We start from the raw sequence: 20506 nt of genomic DNA on the forward strand, positions 1-20506 counted from the left end.
CATGGCATCCTCCATCGAGTGACGATCCTGCATACCAGAGATGTATGCAGACTGAGCTCTGGGGGGGAAATGGCTGGACGAAACTGGTTTGAGAGAGGTACGAGTTATTGCCAGGTGCTCAAGCTCCTCATGTGAGCAGGGAGAGATTTGTGCCTTTAAAGGGTAGAGGAGAAGCTGCCTGAAGCACCTGGGGGCTCTTCTCAAGGTGCTATGATCTGTGACATGAAGGCCTCATGAGGCCGCAAAGACAGAGGCAGCTGCTGCACAGCCCCATATATGCCAGGACCCTCTCTGTTTCAGGCAACGAGAGGATGACTGCCATGGTCACTGAAAGCAAGGGAGCCTTCTTTGGACAAGCAGCCTGCATCCACTTCCGCTGATAATACAAAGGGTGAACCATGTAGAAGCACCCACAAATGTGCGAGTAAGTCCACCTAGCTGCACTTAGGCTTCACTGGGTGATAGTGTAGTTTGATGTCAGCTTGTAGTTTAATTGTGATTAATGAAATCTGACATGCTGCACCACAAATTGAATTCTTTACTCATTTTTGCACTATCGGACCATTAACAATTCAATTGCGCTTGCAAAGAGTGTGAGGGAAAGGTCCATGTTGCATTAACTGAATGCATTATGCATGCCATGACCTGATGTCATGACTGATCCAGTGAGATGGTAAGGAGATCCATGGAAAGGACAACAGGGCTATGGAAGGTAGAAGATTAATGTATTTACATGGGCATCTGAGGAAGGCTCATGAGAAACGTGTAGTAACGACTTGCGAGCCTCCCTTGAGCAAATTTGATCGTGCCTTGCTTGTGCTTCCTCGGGTGCATCGTCATGGTCCTCCTGGTTAGCAGCTCCTCCAAATCTTCAAACTCGGAGGAGGCATGGTGCTCTAGGATACCCTCCTTGTCCAAAGCTTCTCCCCACTGAATCACCAGGTCCTGCAGAGCACAACACACCACCACGATATGCAAGGCCCATTGGGGCTCCACCAGATCTATCAAGGCAACTGAATCACATTTCCAGAAGCCCTGGGGCCTGCTCAATGGTCACTTGAGTTGTCGCTTTGGCAGCTCTTGTATCACTCCTCTGCATCTGTGCTGGGGTTCCGCACAGTTGTAAGGAGACATATCTTCAGTGGGTAGTCCTTGTTGCCTAGGATCCATCCTTGAAGGCATGTGGGGAGGCCTGAAAAGCTTCTGCACCCGGCATTACCTTAGAATGAAGGCATCATGATAGCCTCCCACAAAGCTTCCACGAACCTGAGGTGGTGTTTGTGGTCACAACCAATATGGACATTCAGCGAGTGTAAGCTCTCCCTGTTGATGAAGGTTGCCGCCTGTTCTGTGATAGCTTTGATGACCACTAGCATTCAGTCGATTACACCCTACACCCGGGGGTATCCAGCTATGGCTCAAGTCCTAAGCCCTTTCAGCCTGGCTGTCTGGATTGATACAAAGTTGCACATTTTGGCCGGCCCTCTTGAACATGGCATTTGTGACACCAATGCAGTGATGAGATGCAGACTGGGACATCCTAAAGATCCCATTTTACTAAAGGGGTTCCCTGGAATGATCCTGATGCATAAAAATTCAGCGCCACTGTGACCTTCACCACCACAGGTCATGGGTGCCCACCAGTTCCCATTGGTCTCAGTTCCTCCTCCATCACGATGCATTGCTCAATGACCGCCTCCCTGGAGAGGCACAGCCTTCAGTAACACTGCTGCTCCGACAGTTGCAGGAAGCAGAGCCTCCAATAGTTGTTGTCGGCTGACCACTGATCCGAGGATGACATCTACTCAGGGTCATGAGTTTCTGTCATGGGTCTTCATGCGACTGAACAGGTCAATTCTCAACCCACAGATCTTTGGGCACATGGGGAAGGACGTCTCACGAGGTGGTGGAAACCAGAGTGCAGGATTTTCTTCCTTTTCTTTCCTTCTCTGCCGCCTCTCTGCCTCATCATTAAGACATTGTGACTCAGAGTGATGCAGCCAAGTTGTCACCTTTTTGAACAACTGGTAGGAAGCTCCACCTAGTCATTAATGTCAATGCTGCCGCGCTTCAAGGAGAGCTTCAAAGTATTTCTGAAGCATTTTTTTTTTTGCCCTCCTAGAACTTTGGTCATTTCAGAGTTGAGAAAACAGGACCTGGCAGGGGAGATATTTTTCAGCCATTGGGACACAGTGTCCAGACATTGAAGTTGATTTTGCAGGAGTTTTACCTGAGTGCTTGTGGTGCTGGTTTCAAGTAGGACACTAGTGTTTGTTCAGCGATTCTTCCATCGAATCTGGAGGACATGGCAGAGGCACTGCTGATACATATTGCAGGACTGGAACGTGGTGACGACAACTGCTCTGTACATTAGGACTTTTGTTGGCTTGCGGAGGTCTTTGTTGTCAAACACTTGCTGCTGCATTCTGTAGAAAGCTGAGCTGGCACAGCTAATCCTGTGTTGGATCTCGTCATCAATTTGGGAGAGAGGTTGCTGCCAAGAATGGGAAGTGCTCAACATATTTCACGTTTCTCCTTCAACATATATGGAAGGTGGAACATTTGTCTAACCAGGTATGGGTTGATATATAATTTTGTTTTGGCAACATTCAAGGACAGGTCATGTTTCTGATATGCGGAATTTAAGAGATCGGGAGTGGCTTGCAAATTTGATGCGGAGTGGCACGGCAGTCATCCGCAGGCTATAGATCATGTAAAGCTATTGTGGTCAGTTTACTTTGGCACGGAGGTGACTGAGGATAAAAAGGCTCACTTAATACTTGGAAGGTGGGAGTCTAGGTTGAGTAGAGGAACAAAGGAATCTTGAAATATAAATATATCAATCACTAAACGTTGCACCATAGTTTGGCAAGGCCATAAAAAAGCAAACCAAGCACCAGGAAAAATTTGCAGGGTTACGGAATGAAGACAGGAGAATGGCACTAAATTAACTGTTCACTTGGAAAACTGGTGCAGACACGATGGACTAATAGCCTCCTTCTGTGCTGTAACAATTCTGTGATTCTGTGAATAGTGCAGATGCATTTAAGGGAAAGTTAGATAAACATTTGAGGGAGAAGGGGATAGATGATTACAATGGTAGATTTAGATGAGAAAAGATGGGTGGAGGCTTGAATGGAGCATAAACACTGGCAGGATAGATTGGGCTGAATAGCCAGTTTCTGTGCTGTATGTCCTATGTAATCCCTTATTTCACTGCAACTATATTAATACACTGCAATGTACGAGATGTCATGAACACTTTAATCACAGAAAATGGTTCATCTTCAAGGACTAAGAACATTCCAGAAGAATTTGTGTTTGAAAAGACACTGTTTCTTTAAGGGTTAATGCGGGACTCTGATTGCTATTCCTGGAAGAGACATCCTTTTACAAAAAAAGGTAATTAAGCAGCTTTCAAGAAGCTGGAAACATCTTGACCCTGACGGACTATGTACAAATGGAGTCACATGGTGGTTTACAGCTCTGGGAAAAAAAAAATGCTTGGAAAACTGTGTTTAAAAAGTTGGTTTTGTTTTTGCTTTGAGAAGAAAGAAGACCAACTGCTCGTAAAAAAAATATAGCAGCCTTTTTACAGTCCAGAGCTACTCCATTGCCAAAGTGAATATAAGCTGCTCCGAAGTTGCTCCATGTGCTGGCATTAAGTACCTGCATGTGTTCCTCGAGCCTGCTTGACAAACAGTGCAAGAGTCATCGATTCTTCTGCAGATCAATGCCAAGAGGCCAACCCGGACGCCATTTCAAGGGCTCCACCATCTTTCCCTTGAACCATTAACTTTTAACCTTTGGCAGGATTCCTCTATTTTTTTTTTTGGGGTGTGCGCATGAGTGTGTGCGAGACTTAAGAGTATCTCAAAAGAGTAATTAGCATACTTTCATATTTCATACTGTATTTTAATAAGCTTTGTCTTTCTATTTGACAAGACTAGTTTATAATAAACTAGTTTGTTGTTTATTGGTGAGGCGGTGGCATAGTGGCATCATTGACTAGTATTCCAGAGACCCAGGGTAAAGCTCTGGGGACTGGGGTTTGAATCCCAACACGGCAGATGGTGAAATATGAACTCAATAAAGATCTGGGCACATCCCAAGAATGAATGAAAAGAAAGTTGAAAAAAGCCTGGTTAAAGTCTCTTTTATTCTGGGTAACAGTAGCAAAGGTAAACAATTGGCCATTTTTGTGAGAAAATCAAACTTTTAGCCTAATGGTGTGATCTGTGGGGTAGCGGGGCTAGTCAAACTGGGCATTCCTCCCATCACAGTCGTTACATAGAGTGGGGGCTCTTGCGGGATTTGAAATGCAGACAGCGGGTGATTGGACGTGGGATAATAACAATTGGTAAAAAATAAGAGGACAGACACCACATTTTTTCACATAAGTAAACCAAAATGGCTTTGGAAGTTGCTAAGACTTTTTCAAAGATGGAAATGTATCCCTGGCTGGTTTACAAAGTGTAACCAAGACTGAGCTAATTGAATTGGTGGATGAGTTGAAGTTAGAATTAACTATAGTAGTGAGGAAAGCAGGCATAGTTGAGGTAATAGTGCAGCTTTTGAAATTGGAAGAGATACCGGAGAGACCATGTTTCCCAGGGGGTGAGTCAACTGAATTGGCTAAGATTCAGTTGCACATGGAAACTTGAATTGGAGTCAAAAGGAAAAGAGAGAAAGGGAAGAAAGGGAAAGAGAATTTAAGAAGTTGGAACTGGAATATCAGGCAAGGGAGGGGGATAAAGAAAGAGAGGCAAAGGAGAGAGAGAGAGAGAGAGAGAGAGAGAGGGAACGAGAAAGGGAATACCGGCTTAGAAGGCTGGAATTTGCAAAAAGGGGCCTCAGATGCCGAGGAAGATTCTGATGATGAAAATACCATCCACAACGTGAAGCCCAATAGGGAGATGTTTAAATTTGTACGAGCCCTTCCAAAGTTTGGGGAAAGGGATGTAGAGGCATTCTTTATTTTGTTTGAAAAGGTAGCTAAGCAAATTAAGTACCAAAAGAAATCTGGACATTACTCTTACAGCATAGGTTGGTGGGTAGAGTTCATGAGGTTTATGCTTCACTTTCAGAAGAGGGTCCTGTAGATTATGATGCAGTAAAAAGGGCTACTTTTAGCGGCTAAGAATTGGTCCCTGAGGCATATGGGCAGAAATTTCTAAACTTAAGGAAACAGATCTATATTGAATTTGAGAGGGTAAAGCAAAGTAATTTTGACTGTTGGATATGGGCATTAAAGGTAGAGACAACATATGAAGCTCTTAGGGAAATAATTCTCAGGAAGAATTTAAAAATTCACTCCCTCCAGTAGTTAGAACACATGTTGAAGACCAGAGGGTTGCCACAGTTATACAGGAAGCGGAGATGGCTGACGATTATAAGCTGGTCCATAAACCTAAACTCTTTTTCCGTCACCCCATAAACCCAAGAAGGATAAAAGGTGAGAAGGTGAAAGGAAGGCAAGTAGTCAGGGAAGAGAAGGGACAGCTGGGAATTCACCAGGAACTCCTCTGCAGACCAAAAGGAAGGTGCTGAGGGTGGAAGTGACATTCTAAGGTCTAAGTGTTTCCATTGTAACAAGGTGGGATGGGTTCGTGCAGATTGCTGGAAGATGTGCGGGAAATCCATGAGATTTGTTGGGGTACGTAAGGGCGATTCAGGAAAAGGAGCCTTGACTGAAAATACAACAGATCAAGTTGTCGTGTTAACTGCAGCTGTGAAACCGTGCCACGAGCACTGCTGGGAGTTCAGGAAAATAAGATACATGAGAGTTATAAAGAATTTTTGTTGAGAGGAAAAGTAACCCCTCATCCCTCAAATGAGACAGCTAAACTTATAATCATATTAAGAGATACAGGAGTCACTCAAACACTTTTGCTGGGGCAAGTATTATGGACCATGATGGGAGGAATGCGCAGTTAATTCTAGCCCCACTTCTCCACAGGTCATAGCAATAGTTTAAATGTTTAATTCTCCCACAAAACTTGCTAATTATTTACCTTTGACACTGCTATTTCCAACATAAAAAGACTCTAACCAGGCTTCTTTCAGTAAACACAAAAAAATTGCTTTATTATAAAACAAACTACTTTTTAAAAAACAAGTTAATAAACTGGTTAACATACGAGTTGTAGTTTTGAGGTGTAACGATTTTCCCCTTTATAAAAAAAGTATTTGAACCCTCACACATCACACATAAACACAAAACAAACACTGTCGCCTGCAGAGGCTGGAGTATGGGAACGTTTCTTTTAAAAGGACAAAATTGTAAGATATCCCGACTCTGTTGATCTAACAGAATTCTGGTCACAATAGGTCTGGAAGTCCCTTCAGATGAATTTTTTGGTGAAACTATCCTTGATGGCTCTTGCTTATCACAACTTTGCAGACTTTTATTCTGGAGACGTTTCTGAGGAAAATTTTACTCACCTTAAACCACATGTAACACAAAGGTGGGGCAGAGAGAGAGGGAGAGAGAAAAAGAGAGTGTCTTTTTCTGACAGCCCGCTTTTAGAGATTAAGATGTTCAAAGAATACTTCTCTTAGGCCTGGTGTTTTTTAACCAATCAACGAGAGTCGTTAGCCTGGCAACAGCAGTTCTTTGTTTACTTAGATATACAAAGTATCTCTTCCCTCATGAGGTGTTCCCCACTGGACATCTATCTTGACCAATGGTTTCTTGAAGATAGCATATTCACAGCCCAGAATTAATATTGCAAACTTTTAAAAATAACTCAGTAGGGAGAATGTCCAAAATTCAATAGCCTGCAAATTTTCCAAAAATGGGTTTGTCACGTGCCTCCACCCTTAAGGAATGAAATACCATTTTCAAATAGGTTTCATTACAAAACATATATATAAAAATTTTAAACATGCACTCACCCATTCTCACTCAATCCTTATACAGAATCTCTGTATAGGTTCTGATCTTTTGATTTCTATATTAGACTAACAAAAACTACATTCTGGATAACACATCAGCAATTACATTATCTTTTCCAGCAATATGGGCAACCTTCAAGTTATAAGGCTGTAGTAACAAATTCCATCAAAACAGTCTAGCATTCTGTGTCTTAAACCTTTCTACAAAGTCCAGTAACAATCCCAGGGTTTCCTTTTCTATGGTAGATGCCAATTTAACTTTTTAGAAAAGTATCCTACCTGCTTTTCTATGCCTAATTCATCATCTTGTAATATGTCTGCATCCACCCAAAGTCAGTGGCATCGATTGCCACCTTGAAGGATTGGTGAAGTTGGGGGCAGCCAACACTGGTTCATGAGTTAAAATTGCCTTCGGCCTCTCACTGACTCTTTCATCCTCCACTCTCCTTACTACCTGACATAGCTACTCCTTCCTATCCTCCTCCCTACGATGGTATGGTTTTTACATGTTGATGTGACATGGCCAATTCTTTTTCCTGTGATCCGGGGTATCTATCAAATCGTTTACTTTATTAACCCTCTTAACTACCTTGTATGGGCCACTGAGTTTTCAGAGGATCCCCCTGGGAAAGCCATAACACTAATACTTCATCCTCTGGTTGAAATCTTCAGTTCTCAGATTTTTTATCTGCCCAAAAGGACTAAATAAAGTCTAGTCGCGGGCTGGTCTGGATTGGGCGAGGAGCCGATTGCTGGTCACGATCGGATGCGTGCCGCCATTTTACGTGAGCGGGCCAATTAAGGCCTGCCCGGCATGACGTGCGCCCGGAGGTGCTCAGCGCTACCTGTGCGTGCGGGGGGAGGAGGGAGAGTCGGGGCCTGTGCTCTTTCAAGCATGCGTGCGAAGGAACGCAGAGATTAATTTCATTATGAACCATTGAAAAAAAAAGAAAAAATTATTCAGACATGTCCCCTCGTGTGACATGTTTATTAATTTTGATAACATTTTTTATTTCATCAATAAATCCTTCATGAAACCTCATCCCACCCATGGATGAGGTTCCATGGAAAATGTGAAGGCTACATGGGCTCTCCGCCTGCCCACCAACATTAAGTTTAGACGGGCAGCCCTGGCAATCACTTCAATTCATTTATTAATGGCCTTAACAGGCCTTTGACAGTTCGGCGGGCACGCAGCCGACTCCGGTGCACGCCCGCCGAACTAAAGGTCGGAATGACGCGTGGTGACATCGGGACGTAAGCCCCCGCATGCCGAACAGAAGGTTCTGCCCATTGTTTTGAAAGTCTGATGGCACCTCTCTAAAGCTCCCTTTTTCTGTGGATGATTTGCCGTGGACTACCAAACTACTCATTGGGCAGGATTGTGCAGTTTGCATGTGGGGGCAGGCCCACCACTCATGCATGTAAAATGACGAGCGATATTCTGGAAGGCAGGCGTGCTGTGGGTTCGGAGGCGTGCCCGCCATTAATTAACGGGCCAGTTAAGGCCCTTGAGGCAGCAACTGAAATCAATTTTGCGCAGCACGTGCTACTTTCAGGGCGTCGTACGGGCACAACGGGCAGGTGGGTAGGCCACATTTTCAAACACCTCATCCACATGTGGATAAGAGGGGTGAGTGGGCTCGCTAATGCGAGTTGTTAGAACTTTGGATTATTACTTACTGCTACTTGCTTGTGTAAACAGGACAACTTCATTTCACTTCAGAGCTGCTTTGACAGTTCAGGACTCCGGAAGCGCTTGGGGCCTTCCAGGTATCAGGCAGCCATCTCTTAGCCTGGGAATGGGGATTGTGGCTGTCGTTGGAGGCACCTCTTCTGAGGAGGAAGAGAGGGCCAGAAGGGGGAGGAGGCCAGGTGTCCCTATTCAGCCTCCAGGGGAGCCACCTGTGGGAGGACAGGCACAGGCACAATGGGCAGAGGGCCAACAGGAAGTCCAAGGCAGAAGGGGCCGCAGAAGACACCACTATCCTGCTGCCAGGGTTTTCAGGTGGCAATGCAGATACCTCACTATGTCTGAGGTGCAATGCCGAAGGAGGCTCCGCATCTCAAGGGAGACCGTGACCTCCATCTGCCAGATGATTGGCCCTGAGATCACCTCCAACTGTGTGTGGATACCCCATGCCAGTGGTGCTGAAGGTCACAGTTACCCTCAACTTCTATGCCTCCAGCTCTTTCCAGGGGTCGGTGGGCGATCTTTGTGGAGTCTCCCAATCAGTGTCCACAGTTGTGTCAAGCTGGTGATAGATGCTCTGTTCACTGTGCTCTGATTTTCATTCACTACCACACGGACGAGGCCAACCAGGCAGAGTGAGCCAGAGGCTTTGTCATGATTGCTGGCTTCCCCCGCGTCCAGGGTGCAATAGACTGCACACATGTGGCCATCAAGGTGCCAGCAAGTGAGCCCGGTGCCTTTGTCAAAAGGGCTTCCGCTCCACGAAAGTGCAGATAGTGTGTGATCACAGGATGCTGATTCTACAAGTCTGTGCAAAGTACACAGGCAGCTCCCATGATGCTTACATCCTGAGACACTCCCAGGTGCTGAGGCTCTTCAGTGCTCCAGCCCGGCTGGATGGATGGCTGCTGGGTGACAAGGGCTATTCGCTCAAAAGGTGGCTCGTGACGTCTTTCTGCCATCCAAAAACAGAAGCTGAGCAGCGGTACAATAAGAGCCACGCCTCCATAAGGGCGGTGGTAGAGAGAACCATCAGTCTTCTCAAGATGCGCTTCCGATGCCTGGACCATTCGGGGGTGCACTGCAATACTCCCCAGACTGCATTACGCCTCAGATCTTGTGTCACTGATAGTGGTTGTGGAGAGCACAGCATGCAATCTGGCGCTGGAAAGGGGAGACGCAGTGGAGGCAGATGTTGACGCAGCTGCTCTGGCAGCAGATGATGAGTCCAACAGTGAGTCGGAGGACGAGCACAGTCAGGAGAATGCTGAGGGGATAGACGCTGACCTGGGCAACCTCCAGGGAGGCAGGGTTACCCAGGAGGCTTTGATCCAACATTCCTTCAGCTAACCTACCAAAGATGAACCACTGCTGCATGTCAGGGCTGCAGGCTCCATACTTGATACCTGAGAGCAACATTTGCTTGGTCAACAACATGCACTATGTGCCATTTCAATAAAGCTCAATGACAAACAAGTCACTCATAACATCACGGGTTCCCCTGCACCAGCAGAACTAATGATGCACCCAGAGGCTTGTTGAAAACAAACACATTTACTGCTTTGTAGCCTGGCATACATAAATCAAAGTAAATGAAAAGGTGTTCAACATCACACCACTTAGAAATAACTTAAAAGTGGAGCAAAAGAAAAACACTGGTTATAAGCCCATATTGTGCCTAAGGTGCTTTACATTTACGTTTACGGGTGCTATGTCTAGGTGCTGCCCCCTCACTGGCACCAGCTTTGGAGACAGCCCGCTCACTCTGCTGTCCTGTTGGCCTTCATGACCTTGGCAGGCGTCCTCTGGCCCGTGGAGCCTGCGCTGGCCCCGCCTGGGAGGGAGTGGCCAGTGGCACGGCTGGCATTTCTCCAGTCGCCGCAGCCTCATCGGATGCCACGGTCACTGGCAGAGGGGAGGAGGAGCTGCTGCCATCACCCAGGGCACCCTGAGAGGAGCCCGCAGAGACGACAGGCAGCTCGTGTGCCAACGTCAGGTTACTTTGGACCTCCTTGCTCACCACTGATGGATGGTCACCTAGCTGGGATACTGGCTGCCCAATCCATCTCCCACACTGACACTGACCACCTGAGGTCATTGCAGGTCCGAGCGCTTCCTCAGGAAGCCCTGATTGATCTTCTGGAGGAGTCTCTCCATGAGAGTCACCACTCTCTCCAAAGAGGAGGCAGTGCGCTCGGCCATGAGGGTCATTGCATTGCTCATGCTCCGCATGGACTCCTCCATCACGGAGACCAAGGCACACATTCCCTCATGTATCTCCGCCAGATCCCTCCCGCACACCCTGCTGGACTTTCAGCATCTGCTGCCTCAGGGACGACTCCAGAGGCCCATCATCAACCACCGACTGAGCATGTTCCTGGTCCCCAGCAGTCTTCCGACTGCCAGCGCCCTGGGCACGGTCTGCCTCTGCCTGCATGTCAAGCAAGTGTGAAGTGCCCTCACCGCTATGCACTGAGATACTAGCCGATGATCTTATTCCCACCGAGGTGCTGGTATCTGCGCTGGTGCCTGCCTGGCTGAGAGGGTGTGATGCTGGTGCGTTCATATCATCCGTGCCCTAAGGGGTGACCGGCAGTCCTTCAGGCTCCTGAGACCGAGGGTGTTCCGGTGAGCCTGAAAGGAAGAACAAGGACATGTCATTAATCAATCATTACCTTGTTACTGTTCATGCCTGGCACCCAGATCAGGGGGCCCTCGTCTTTCCATTATCAATGGGGACTCCATGTTGGAGGCTGAAATCAATATACAGTCAACGGTGGAATGATTGCAATGACAGACATTCTGACCTCAGTGCACTGCACTCTTAATTCCCTGTGGCACCCTAACCTCACCGTGGCCAGTTGATCTAGGCGCATGGCACCTAGCCAGCTCCGGTGCCTCCTGCTTGTATCTGGTAAGGATTAGAAGGTGGGGCGGCCCTCTACCAGTCCGCAGCCTCTCTGCATTATTGTGGGCTGCCTTCTTTTGAAAGGAGAGAGGAGCGTTGATTAGTCCACCCTGTACCTGCATTGCCCTTGCAGTTTTGCCACCCCCACCTGAGGAAAACCTTGCAGGGCTCAGCCGATTCGTGACCCTGGAGCTGCAGGACACTCATTCCAAGCAACCAGGGCTCACCCCTCACCCCCTTGTCACCTCCTCCCAGGCATGTTTGGTTAGGTGGGGGGGGGGGGGCCTCCTCCTCCTGTCCCTTGGGGCAAGGGTATCCCGGCTTGCTGCCACCTCCTCCAGGAGGGCAGTGAGGCGCTCGTCAGAAAACCTCAGAGCCGACTGCCCTGCCGCCTGCCCTGTTCGCCGATAACGTTCTCCATTGCTGATGTGCGAAGTCAATGGCAGCGTTAGCACAGCTGTCTGCGCCCTTTTTGAATAGGCTGCCAGGTCGCCATTGGACCCGGCGGACATTAGCCTCCTGCCCCTTCCTGTTGATCTCGGCAGACGCGCATTACGCCTTAATTGGCCTGCCTCTGTAAACTCGCGGTGCGCACCTGATCGCAGGCGGCGGTCGGGTTCCTGACCGTTCCGTCCGCTCCTGCCGAGCTCACCCGCCGACTGAAAAATTCGGGCCATTATGTTTTGAAAAATGTTAAGCATAAACTTGGAACCTTAATCTGACTGAATTACCATTGGCAATCCATATCTAGTAAAAAATTGGGTTAACCTCTCTACTGTGACCTTAGCTGTAATCATTCTCTAAGGGATGGCCTCTGGAAATCAAGTCATCATATCCATAATAGTAATGATAAACTGGTGTCCTGCTTTCGATTTTGGTAACGGGCTTGGGCCTTTTGGATACATACATGCCCTGCCATTGGAATTTCATGAGCGATCCTTAATATTTCCTGACGATATTTGGGCAGTACCACTACCTGATGAACCACTGTCCACTCTTCGTCTGCAGGTGTGTGAGGAGGTCTCCACTTGCTCATCAGAATCTCACTTTTAATATAGTAGCATTCCGGAACCCCTTCTGTTTCAGCTTCGGTTTGAGTTCATTGTGCCACTTTACTTAACTCTGGATTGGCTTGCTGAGCCTCAATCAGAGGTGACTTACTGAACATTTCCTTCAGATTGACCAAATCCCCAAAGAAAGTTTCAGATAGCCAAACATCTGTTTGTGGTGCCAATTTTACTTCTGACAATGGAACTTGTTTAACCATTGCTCGGGTCACTACACAAGAAGGAAAAATTCCTGAAACCTTTTCCTGCAACTGCTCTGTCTCCGTGACTTCACTTGGGGAATAAGGAGTTACTTTTCCTTTTCACAAGAATTCCCTGTAGCTTTCAGGTACCTTGTTCACCTCACCCGTACTCACAGCAGCGTTCACACTTGGACTCACAACTGAAGTTAACATTACAACTCAATCACTTGTATTTTCAGTTGGCACTATTTTTCCTGAATCATCCTTAAGTGCCCCAGTAAGTCCCATGGCTTTTCCACGCAGCTTCCAGCACTTTTCCCATATGTGATCCACCTTGTTACAATGGAAACATTTAGGCTTTCGGATGTCACTCCCACCTTCAGAACTTTCCTTTCTGGTCTAAGGAGGAAATGTCAGCACATTCCCAGTTGTCCCTTCCCTTCCCTGGCTACTTGCCTTCCTTTCACCCTCCCACTTTCCTCCTTGGGTTTGTGGGGGTGATGGAAAATGGTTTAGGATTCTCCCCCCACCCCCCCACCTTAAACCAGCTTATATTTCACCCCTCTCCTAATATTACTCAGTTCTGTTGAAGGGTCGTGAGGACTTGAAACGTCAACTCTTTTCTTCTCCGCTGATGCTGCCAGACCTGCTGAGTTTTTCCAGGTAATTCTGTTTTTGTTTTGGATTTATAGACAAGTTCGTAATTATCACTCATCTCCATTGCTGTTGAAACCTTCTGGTTCTCTGCATGAGTTCTTACTACTAGAGGGTATGAATTTTTAAATTCCTCCAGGAGAATTATTTCCCTAAGGGTCTCATACATGGCCTCTACCTTTAGTGCCCATATCCAATAATCAATATTGCTTTACCATCTCAAATTCAATGTAGGTCTACCTGGGCTGTTCCTTTATGTTTTGAAACTTTTGCCTGAATGCCTCAGGGACTAATTCATATGCACTAAGAATAGCCTTATTTACTGCATCATAGTCCATAGGCACCTCTTCTGAAAGTGATGCATAAACCTCATGAGCTCTTATTGCTAAACTACTTTGCAGGAACAATGTTCAGTTTCTTTTGGTCACGTCATTTGCTTAGCTACCTTCTCAAATGAAATAAAAAATGCCTCTACATCCCTTTCCCCAAACTTTGGAGAGATGTACAAATTTAAAGATCTCCGCCCCACCCCCCGGGCTTTGAGTTGTGCGTGGTTTTATCATCATCAGAACCTTCCTCGGCATCTCCCCACTGGAGTCTTGGGATAAGTTCTTCCAGCCGCAAAATGTTCCCCAACACCTGGTCCTCTGTATTAAATTTCAGCCTTTTAAGCTGCTATTGTTTTCTCATTCCTTCTCACTTGCCTAAAATTCCAGCTCTAGCTGCTTAAATGTTCTTTCTCTTTCTGCTCTTTCCTGTTCGAGTTTAAGTTTCTCCATTTCTTTTTCGTGTTCAAGCTGCTTCATTTGCATCCAAGTCCTAGCTAACTCAATTGACTCACCCCCTGGAGAATGTGGTCTCTCTTGTATCCCTTCCAATTTCAAATGCTGCGCTATTATCTCAACTATGTCTGTTTTCCTCACCTCTTCGATTAATTCTAACTTCAGCTTATTGCCAATTCCCTTAGCTTAGACTCAGACGTTTACAGCATAGAAGGAGGCCATTTGGCCCATCATGTCCACTCCAGTCAACAAAGATCTGACTACACTAATCCCATTTTCCAGTGCTTGGCCCATAGCCTTGGAGGCTATGGCAACACAAGTGAATATCTAAATATTTCTTAAATGTTACGAGAGTTTCTGACTCAACCACCCTTTCAGGCAGTGAGTTCCAGACTCCCACCACCCTCTGGGTGAAAAAATTTCTCCTCTCCCCTCTTAGCCTTCTACCTCTTACCTTAAATTTATGACCCCTGGTATTGAACCCTCTACTAATGGAAAAAGTGCCTTCTTATTAGCTTTGGGTACTTTTTGTAAACTGGTCAGGGTTAAATCTTCAATCATTAAAAATGTCATAGCAACTTCCAAAGCCATGTCGGTTACCAATGAATCAGAAACTTGGAATCTGCTTTTTCATCCTTTAACAATTATTATTAATCTGCATCCAATCACTCTTTGTCCGCGCTTCAAATCCCATGAGACACCCCAATTTTGTGTTACGGACTGTGATGGGAAGAGTGCACAGTTAATTCTAGCCCTGCATCTCCACAGGTTGTAACAATAGTTTAAATGTTTAATTCTCCCACAAAACTTGCTAATTATTTACCTTTGACACTATTTCCAGCATAAAAAAACTCTAACCAGGCTTCTTTCAGTAAACACAAAAAAATTGCTTTATTATAAAACAAACTACTTTTTATAAAACAAGTTAATAAACTGGTCAGCATATGAGTTGTAATTTTGAAGTGTAATGATTTTCCCCTTCTTTAAAAAAATATTCGAACCCCCATACATTCACACACAAACACAAAACAGGACAAAACAAACACAGTACCCTGCAGAGGCTGGAGTTTGGGAATGTTTCTTTTAAAAGGATAAAATTTGGAGAGATCTCGACGCTGTTGACCTAACAAAATTCTGGTCATAATGTCTGAAGGTACTTCCAGACTTAATTTTTTTGGTGAAACTTTGATGACTCTTACTTATCACAACTTTGCAGACTTTCAAAAAATGCAGATGATTTATTCCAATGGGATGTTTCTGAGGAAAGTTTAACCCATTTTAGACCGCATGTGACGCAAAGATAGGGCAGAGAAAGGGAAAGAGAGTGTCTTTTTCCAACAGCCTGCTTTTAAGGCACACCACACTCACTCTCTCTGATAGTTTTAGAGACTAAGATGTTCAAAGGATACTTTCCTTAGGCCAGGTGTTTTTTTAACCAAACAGCAAGAGTCTTTAGCCTGGCATCAGCAGTTCTTTGTTAACTTAGACATATAAGTATCTCTTTCCTCACAAGGTGTTCTCCACTGGATATCTATCTTGACCAGTGGTTTCTTGGAGAATGGTATGTTCACAGCTGAGAATTAACATTGCAAACTTATAAAAATAACTCAGGAGGAAGAATGTCCAAAATTTAATGTCCTTCAAATTTTCCAAAAAAACGGGTTCCTCACAAAAGGTACAACTATTCCCCCAGAAAGCACATTAAAAGCCAAAGTTTTAATAAACAGTATTGGCGGGTAGTATAGCCCCGTACCTTTGTACCAGGTACACCAGGAATGTGACCTAATTTCTAGGACAGTGATGGTAGGGGTTGTTTAGAAGCTACCTGAAGACGGCATTGGCTCTTGGGAAACTATTTAGCTACAGTGAAGATAGTAGCATCTCTCATAACTATACAAAGCCCAAGTGTGGTTAAAGAGACGGAGCAGTTACAGGAAAAGGTTCCAGGAATTTTTCCTTTGTGTGTGATGGCCCGAGCAATGACTAAGCTGATCAGAACCCCTTAGCCTTTGTGGACAAATTAAAAAAAACAGAATGCCAGACTATTTCGATGGAGTCCACTGTTACAACTTTATCACTTAAAGATTGTCCACAATGTGGGGGAAAAAACAATATAATTGCTGATGCTTTGTCTAGAATTTAACTTTGCTTTAAATTTGCTAAAGGCCAAAGTGATAGAGAATAACTGTATTAACTTTGTATAAAAAGTGAATGGATGAGCATGCAGGTGTGTTTTAGTATTTTTGTTTATGTTTTATTACACTTTGTAATGAAACACATATAAATATGGTGTTTCATTTTTCCAAGACGGGAAGTGTCACGGCCACTTTAATCACAGAAAATGGTCCATCTTCAAGGGCTAAGGACATTCTGGAAGAACTTGTGTTTTAAAAGACACTGTTTCTTTAAGGGTTAATGCGGGACTTGGATAGCTACTCCTGGAGGAGACATGCTTTTACAAGAACAGACAATTAAGCAGTTTTTAGAAAGCTGGAAACCTTTAGACCCTCGTAGACTGTGTTCAAAGGACTGTGGGCTGTGTAGTTTATGGCTCTGGGAAAAAAACATGCCTGGGAAACTGTGTTCAAAAATTGGTTTTGATTTTGGCTTGAGGAGGACGACAAACTGCTTGTAAAAAGATAACAGCCTTTTTGCAGTCCAGAGCCATTCCACAGCCATAAGTGAATATAAGCTGCTCCTAAGTTGCTCTACATGCTGGAATTGAGTACCTGCAAGTGTTCCTCGAGCCCGCTTGAAAAGCAGTGCAAGAATCATTGATTGTTTCACAGATCAGCACTGAGAGACCAGCCATATAACCCAGGCACCATTTCAAGGACTCCACCCTCCACTTTTCCTTTTCCCTTGAACTACTGACTTTAACCTTTGGCAGAATCCCTCTTTTTTTATTTTATTTGGTGCATGCGTGTGTGCGTGCGCGTGTCTCAGGGTATCTTGAAACAGTAACTGGTATACTTTCATGTTACATACTGTAGGTTAATAAACTTTGCTTTTGTATTTGGAAGGTTTTATAATAAACAAATAAGTTTGTTGTTTGTTGAAAGAAGCCTGGTTAAAGTCTCTTTTATTCTGGGTAACAGTAGAGAAGGTAAACAATTGGCCAATTTGGTGAGTGAATCAAACTTAACCTAATGGTGTGACCTGTGGAGTAGTGGGGCTAGTCAAACTGCGCATTCCTCCCAACAGGAAACAGGGAGGCAAGATTCTTGGGTGTTTTTGCTATCAGCAATGTCAATGCTACATTATGGCAATGGCTTCATGTCAGCTGTACCTATTAAATCTCCTATATCAAACAGAATTAAACATTTTTTAAAATGTAAGTGCTTCTTTCGAAATGTCATCTCAAGTAAACATTCCTTGGGAGCTTATTTTAACTAAACACACATTTCACCTAGGAATAATTTCTATATCAAACTGGAGCAGCAGGAAGGAGAAATTATCACAATAATTTTGATCAAGAAAACCATTTGTTGTGGAACATCATACTTCCTTCAAAAAGAATTGATGGAATTTTACTCCAAGTAATAATTATAATTAACAACATATTCAAAAGTTGTTCAGCCAGCTTTAGCATTTAGCTCAGCGGTGAGCAAAAACTTTTCAGTTGCCAGAATAATCTTTGCCACAGGCAGAATTATGCAACTTATTAGACACTTTGTGTTACAACCGGAATGCTCATGAAAGCTTCAATAATATATTCACACCTTCCCCTGAACACTACAACAATTATCAATATTTTTTTTAAAAGAGACTTGCCAGCTTTTACTAGGTAAACCACCACTTTTGTCTATTTTTATAGCTGTCGGAGGAAGATGAATTAATGTTTCTTAAAGATAAAATGAAACAGAAACAAAGATAAATGATCCTACCTGGATGATTAAGAAGTGTGTCAAGCTCTTCTTTGGCAACCACCATCCTCAACTTGTCACTGCTATCAATAACAAAAATGATGGCCTGGCCTTCCCTGAAGTGACCATGAAGAGATATTACACTGTATGCAGCTGCACCATTAAGACTGCATCACTTTAGACATGCTGTATGAATATTGTGCATGTAGTAGCCAGCACATATTGTATACATTACCATTTTAGAATGGTTGGCCAAAATTAGTTCACCTCACTTTTAACGACTCGATACAACATAAACACACAATACTATAATTTTTTAATAGCGATGACATTTGGAGTAATCAATATCCATTCCTCTTCAAGCTAAATAAAGCAGCTGGTAATTTTTTCTCTACATTAACTTCCCAGTGACAGCACTTTCACCTTTTGGAATGAGATGTTAATTTGCCCGCTCAGGTGGCTGTTAAAAATCCTTTTCTATTTGAAGAAGGACATGGTAGTCTCCTGATACCCTAGCCAACCAACACTGTCAACCAACACCATAAAAGACAGATAAACTGATCATTTTTGCCATTGCTGTTTGTGGGACCTCTGTGTATATTGATTGTCACATTTGCTTATCAAACAACAGTGACCAGAGCCCACTGGCTTTAGAGTGCTGAGGACGTTAAAGCCGCAATGCAAATACAAATTATTCCCCTATATTTTGTGACTGAATTAAGTAATGTACTGATAGTGAAAATTTATGTTTGCAAATTAAACAGAAAATAATTAAAGTTATTTAAATCAGCTTAAAGCATTTATCTTGGCAGAAGTGGTACGTGGGCTGAGTTACATAAAGCTGTTATTTCTGGTTTTGGAAATTACCAGTTGACAAGTTAACCAAAGGCAGCAATGCACAGGAATATTAATTACTTTTTTTAAGATGCATTTTAAACTCTCTTTACTCCAGGCAGGAAACAGAATTTTTGTGCACATTACCCACCATACAAGAATCGTTTCTTATATGTTCGTAACTTATGCATAAACCTTAAAAGTTAATTCACTAACACGCCTATAAAACTTACTGTGAAAAAGTACTGTGGTTGCACAGGTGTATTTTTGGATAGAAAATGGTATAAGGACTAGGGCTCACTGATTTAGGATTTTGGGCAGCATATGCAGGGAAAATGTGAGGAAGAGTTTTTTTATATAACGGGTGGTGGCGATCTGGAACTCGCTGCCCATGAGGGTGGTGGAAGTGGAAATAGTTATTTGAAAAGGAAACTGGATGGGCACTTGAAGGAAATAAACTTGCGGGGCTACAGCAATCGAGTGGGGGAGCGGGACTGACTGGATTGCTCTGCAGGGAGCCAGCATCAGTTGGCCAAATGACCTCCATCTATGTCATAAATGACTTTATAACTCTATCATTAACTGAACAGCTTCTTCTGGAAATTGTATCTAAGCATTACATTGATCGCTACTGGGTAATACTTACATTCAGATAAATTCTAGATCAGTTGTATTGTCAACTTTTTCAATTCTCATCTTCTAACCACAAATTTTGTTGATTTCTGTACTGTAAATTTGAGTTGTTTTAGCAACTGAATCGGAAAGCTGCTCAATTCTTCAATAAGGATGTTACATTAACGAGACAGCGTGTCTTATAGATACTGATCATGAGATAATTTATATTACTACAATAGACCTAATCAAATTATGTAATATCATGGCATAGATTTTTGGAGCTGATTTATGAGCTTGCAACATAACCAAGGGTCTTGCAAAAATGCTCAGTCACACGTTCAAACTTACAACAAACTATTACTTTATTAATGGATGGAGACTAATGTCACTTTGCACTGTTCAATTAATATGTCAATAATGGATCCAATCAGTTTCACAGCTCCTGCTAAGTATGAACAGTCTCTTTGAAAATGCCATATGTTTGAAAACATGACTAAGTTTTTTCTTAAGCCATAAGATGGGTGAACTCATTTCTTGCACTGTTTTCATGTTTTTAAAATTCTGTTCAGATAAAATTAAAAAAGTACTTTTTTAAGCTTCACTTACATGTTAGACATTTAAAGGTCATTTGAAATGAATTACCGTTCTAAAATGAAAAAATATTTACACAGCTTTTAAATTGGAGTAAATGCTTTTACCTTCAGATAAACTTAAATCAATTTTGAAAGAAAGTGGTTTCAATTAGATTGGAATACGTCCATGTGAATTACAATATATTTCTAATTTTGAAACACAAACTGACTCATTGGTCTGGTACTAATTGGATACAGCTTGATCAATGCTCATAATTCAGGCAAAGGCTGAGACAGATCAAATTCAATTCTAACTGAATTGGATCTACAGTGCAAAGTGGGTACCTGTTCTCTTGCGTAAGCTTTTTATAAGCCAATGTTTAAATCTGCAATCAGTAGCTAAAGATAAATATCACAGTCCCTCTTCTCCAACTCA

General features: G+C 43.8%; 1 protein-coding gene across 1 annotated transcript in view; it reads right to left on the reverse strand.

Moving 5' to 3' along the window:
• arl6 (ARF like GTPase 6) overlaps positions 1 to 20506 on the reverse strand; it is a 66481-nt gene that overhangs the window by 11941 nt on the left and 34034 nt on the right. Inside the window, exon 5 of the mRNA XM_078559783.1 lies at positions 18071 to 18165. Within this exon, the coding sequence (XP_078415909.1) occupies positions 18071 to 18165 (95 nt within the window). The remainder of the gene's footprint in view (positions 1 to 18070; positions 18166 to 20506) is intronic.

Source organism: Cetorhinus maximus, chromosome 16, assembly GCF_964194155.1.
Source record: "Cetorhinus maximus chromosome 16, sCetMax3.hap1.1, whole genome shotgun sequence".
Taxonomy (NCBI): domain Eukaryota; kingdom Metazoa; phylum Chordata; class Chondrichthyes; order Lamniformes; family Cetorhinidae; genus Cetorhinus; species Cetorhinus maximus.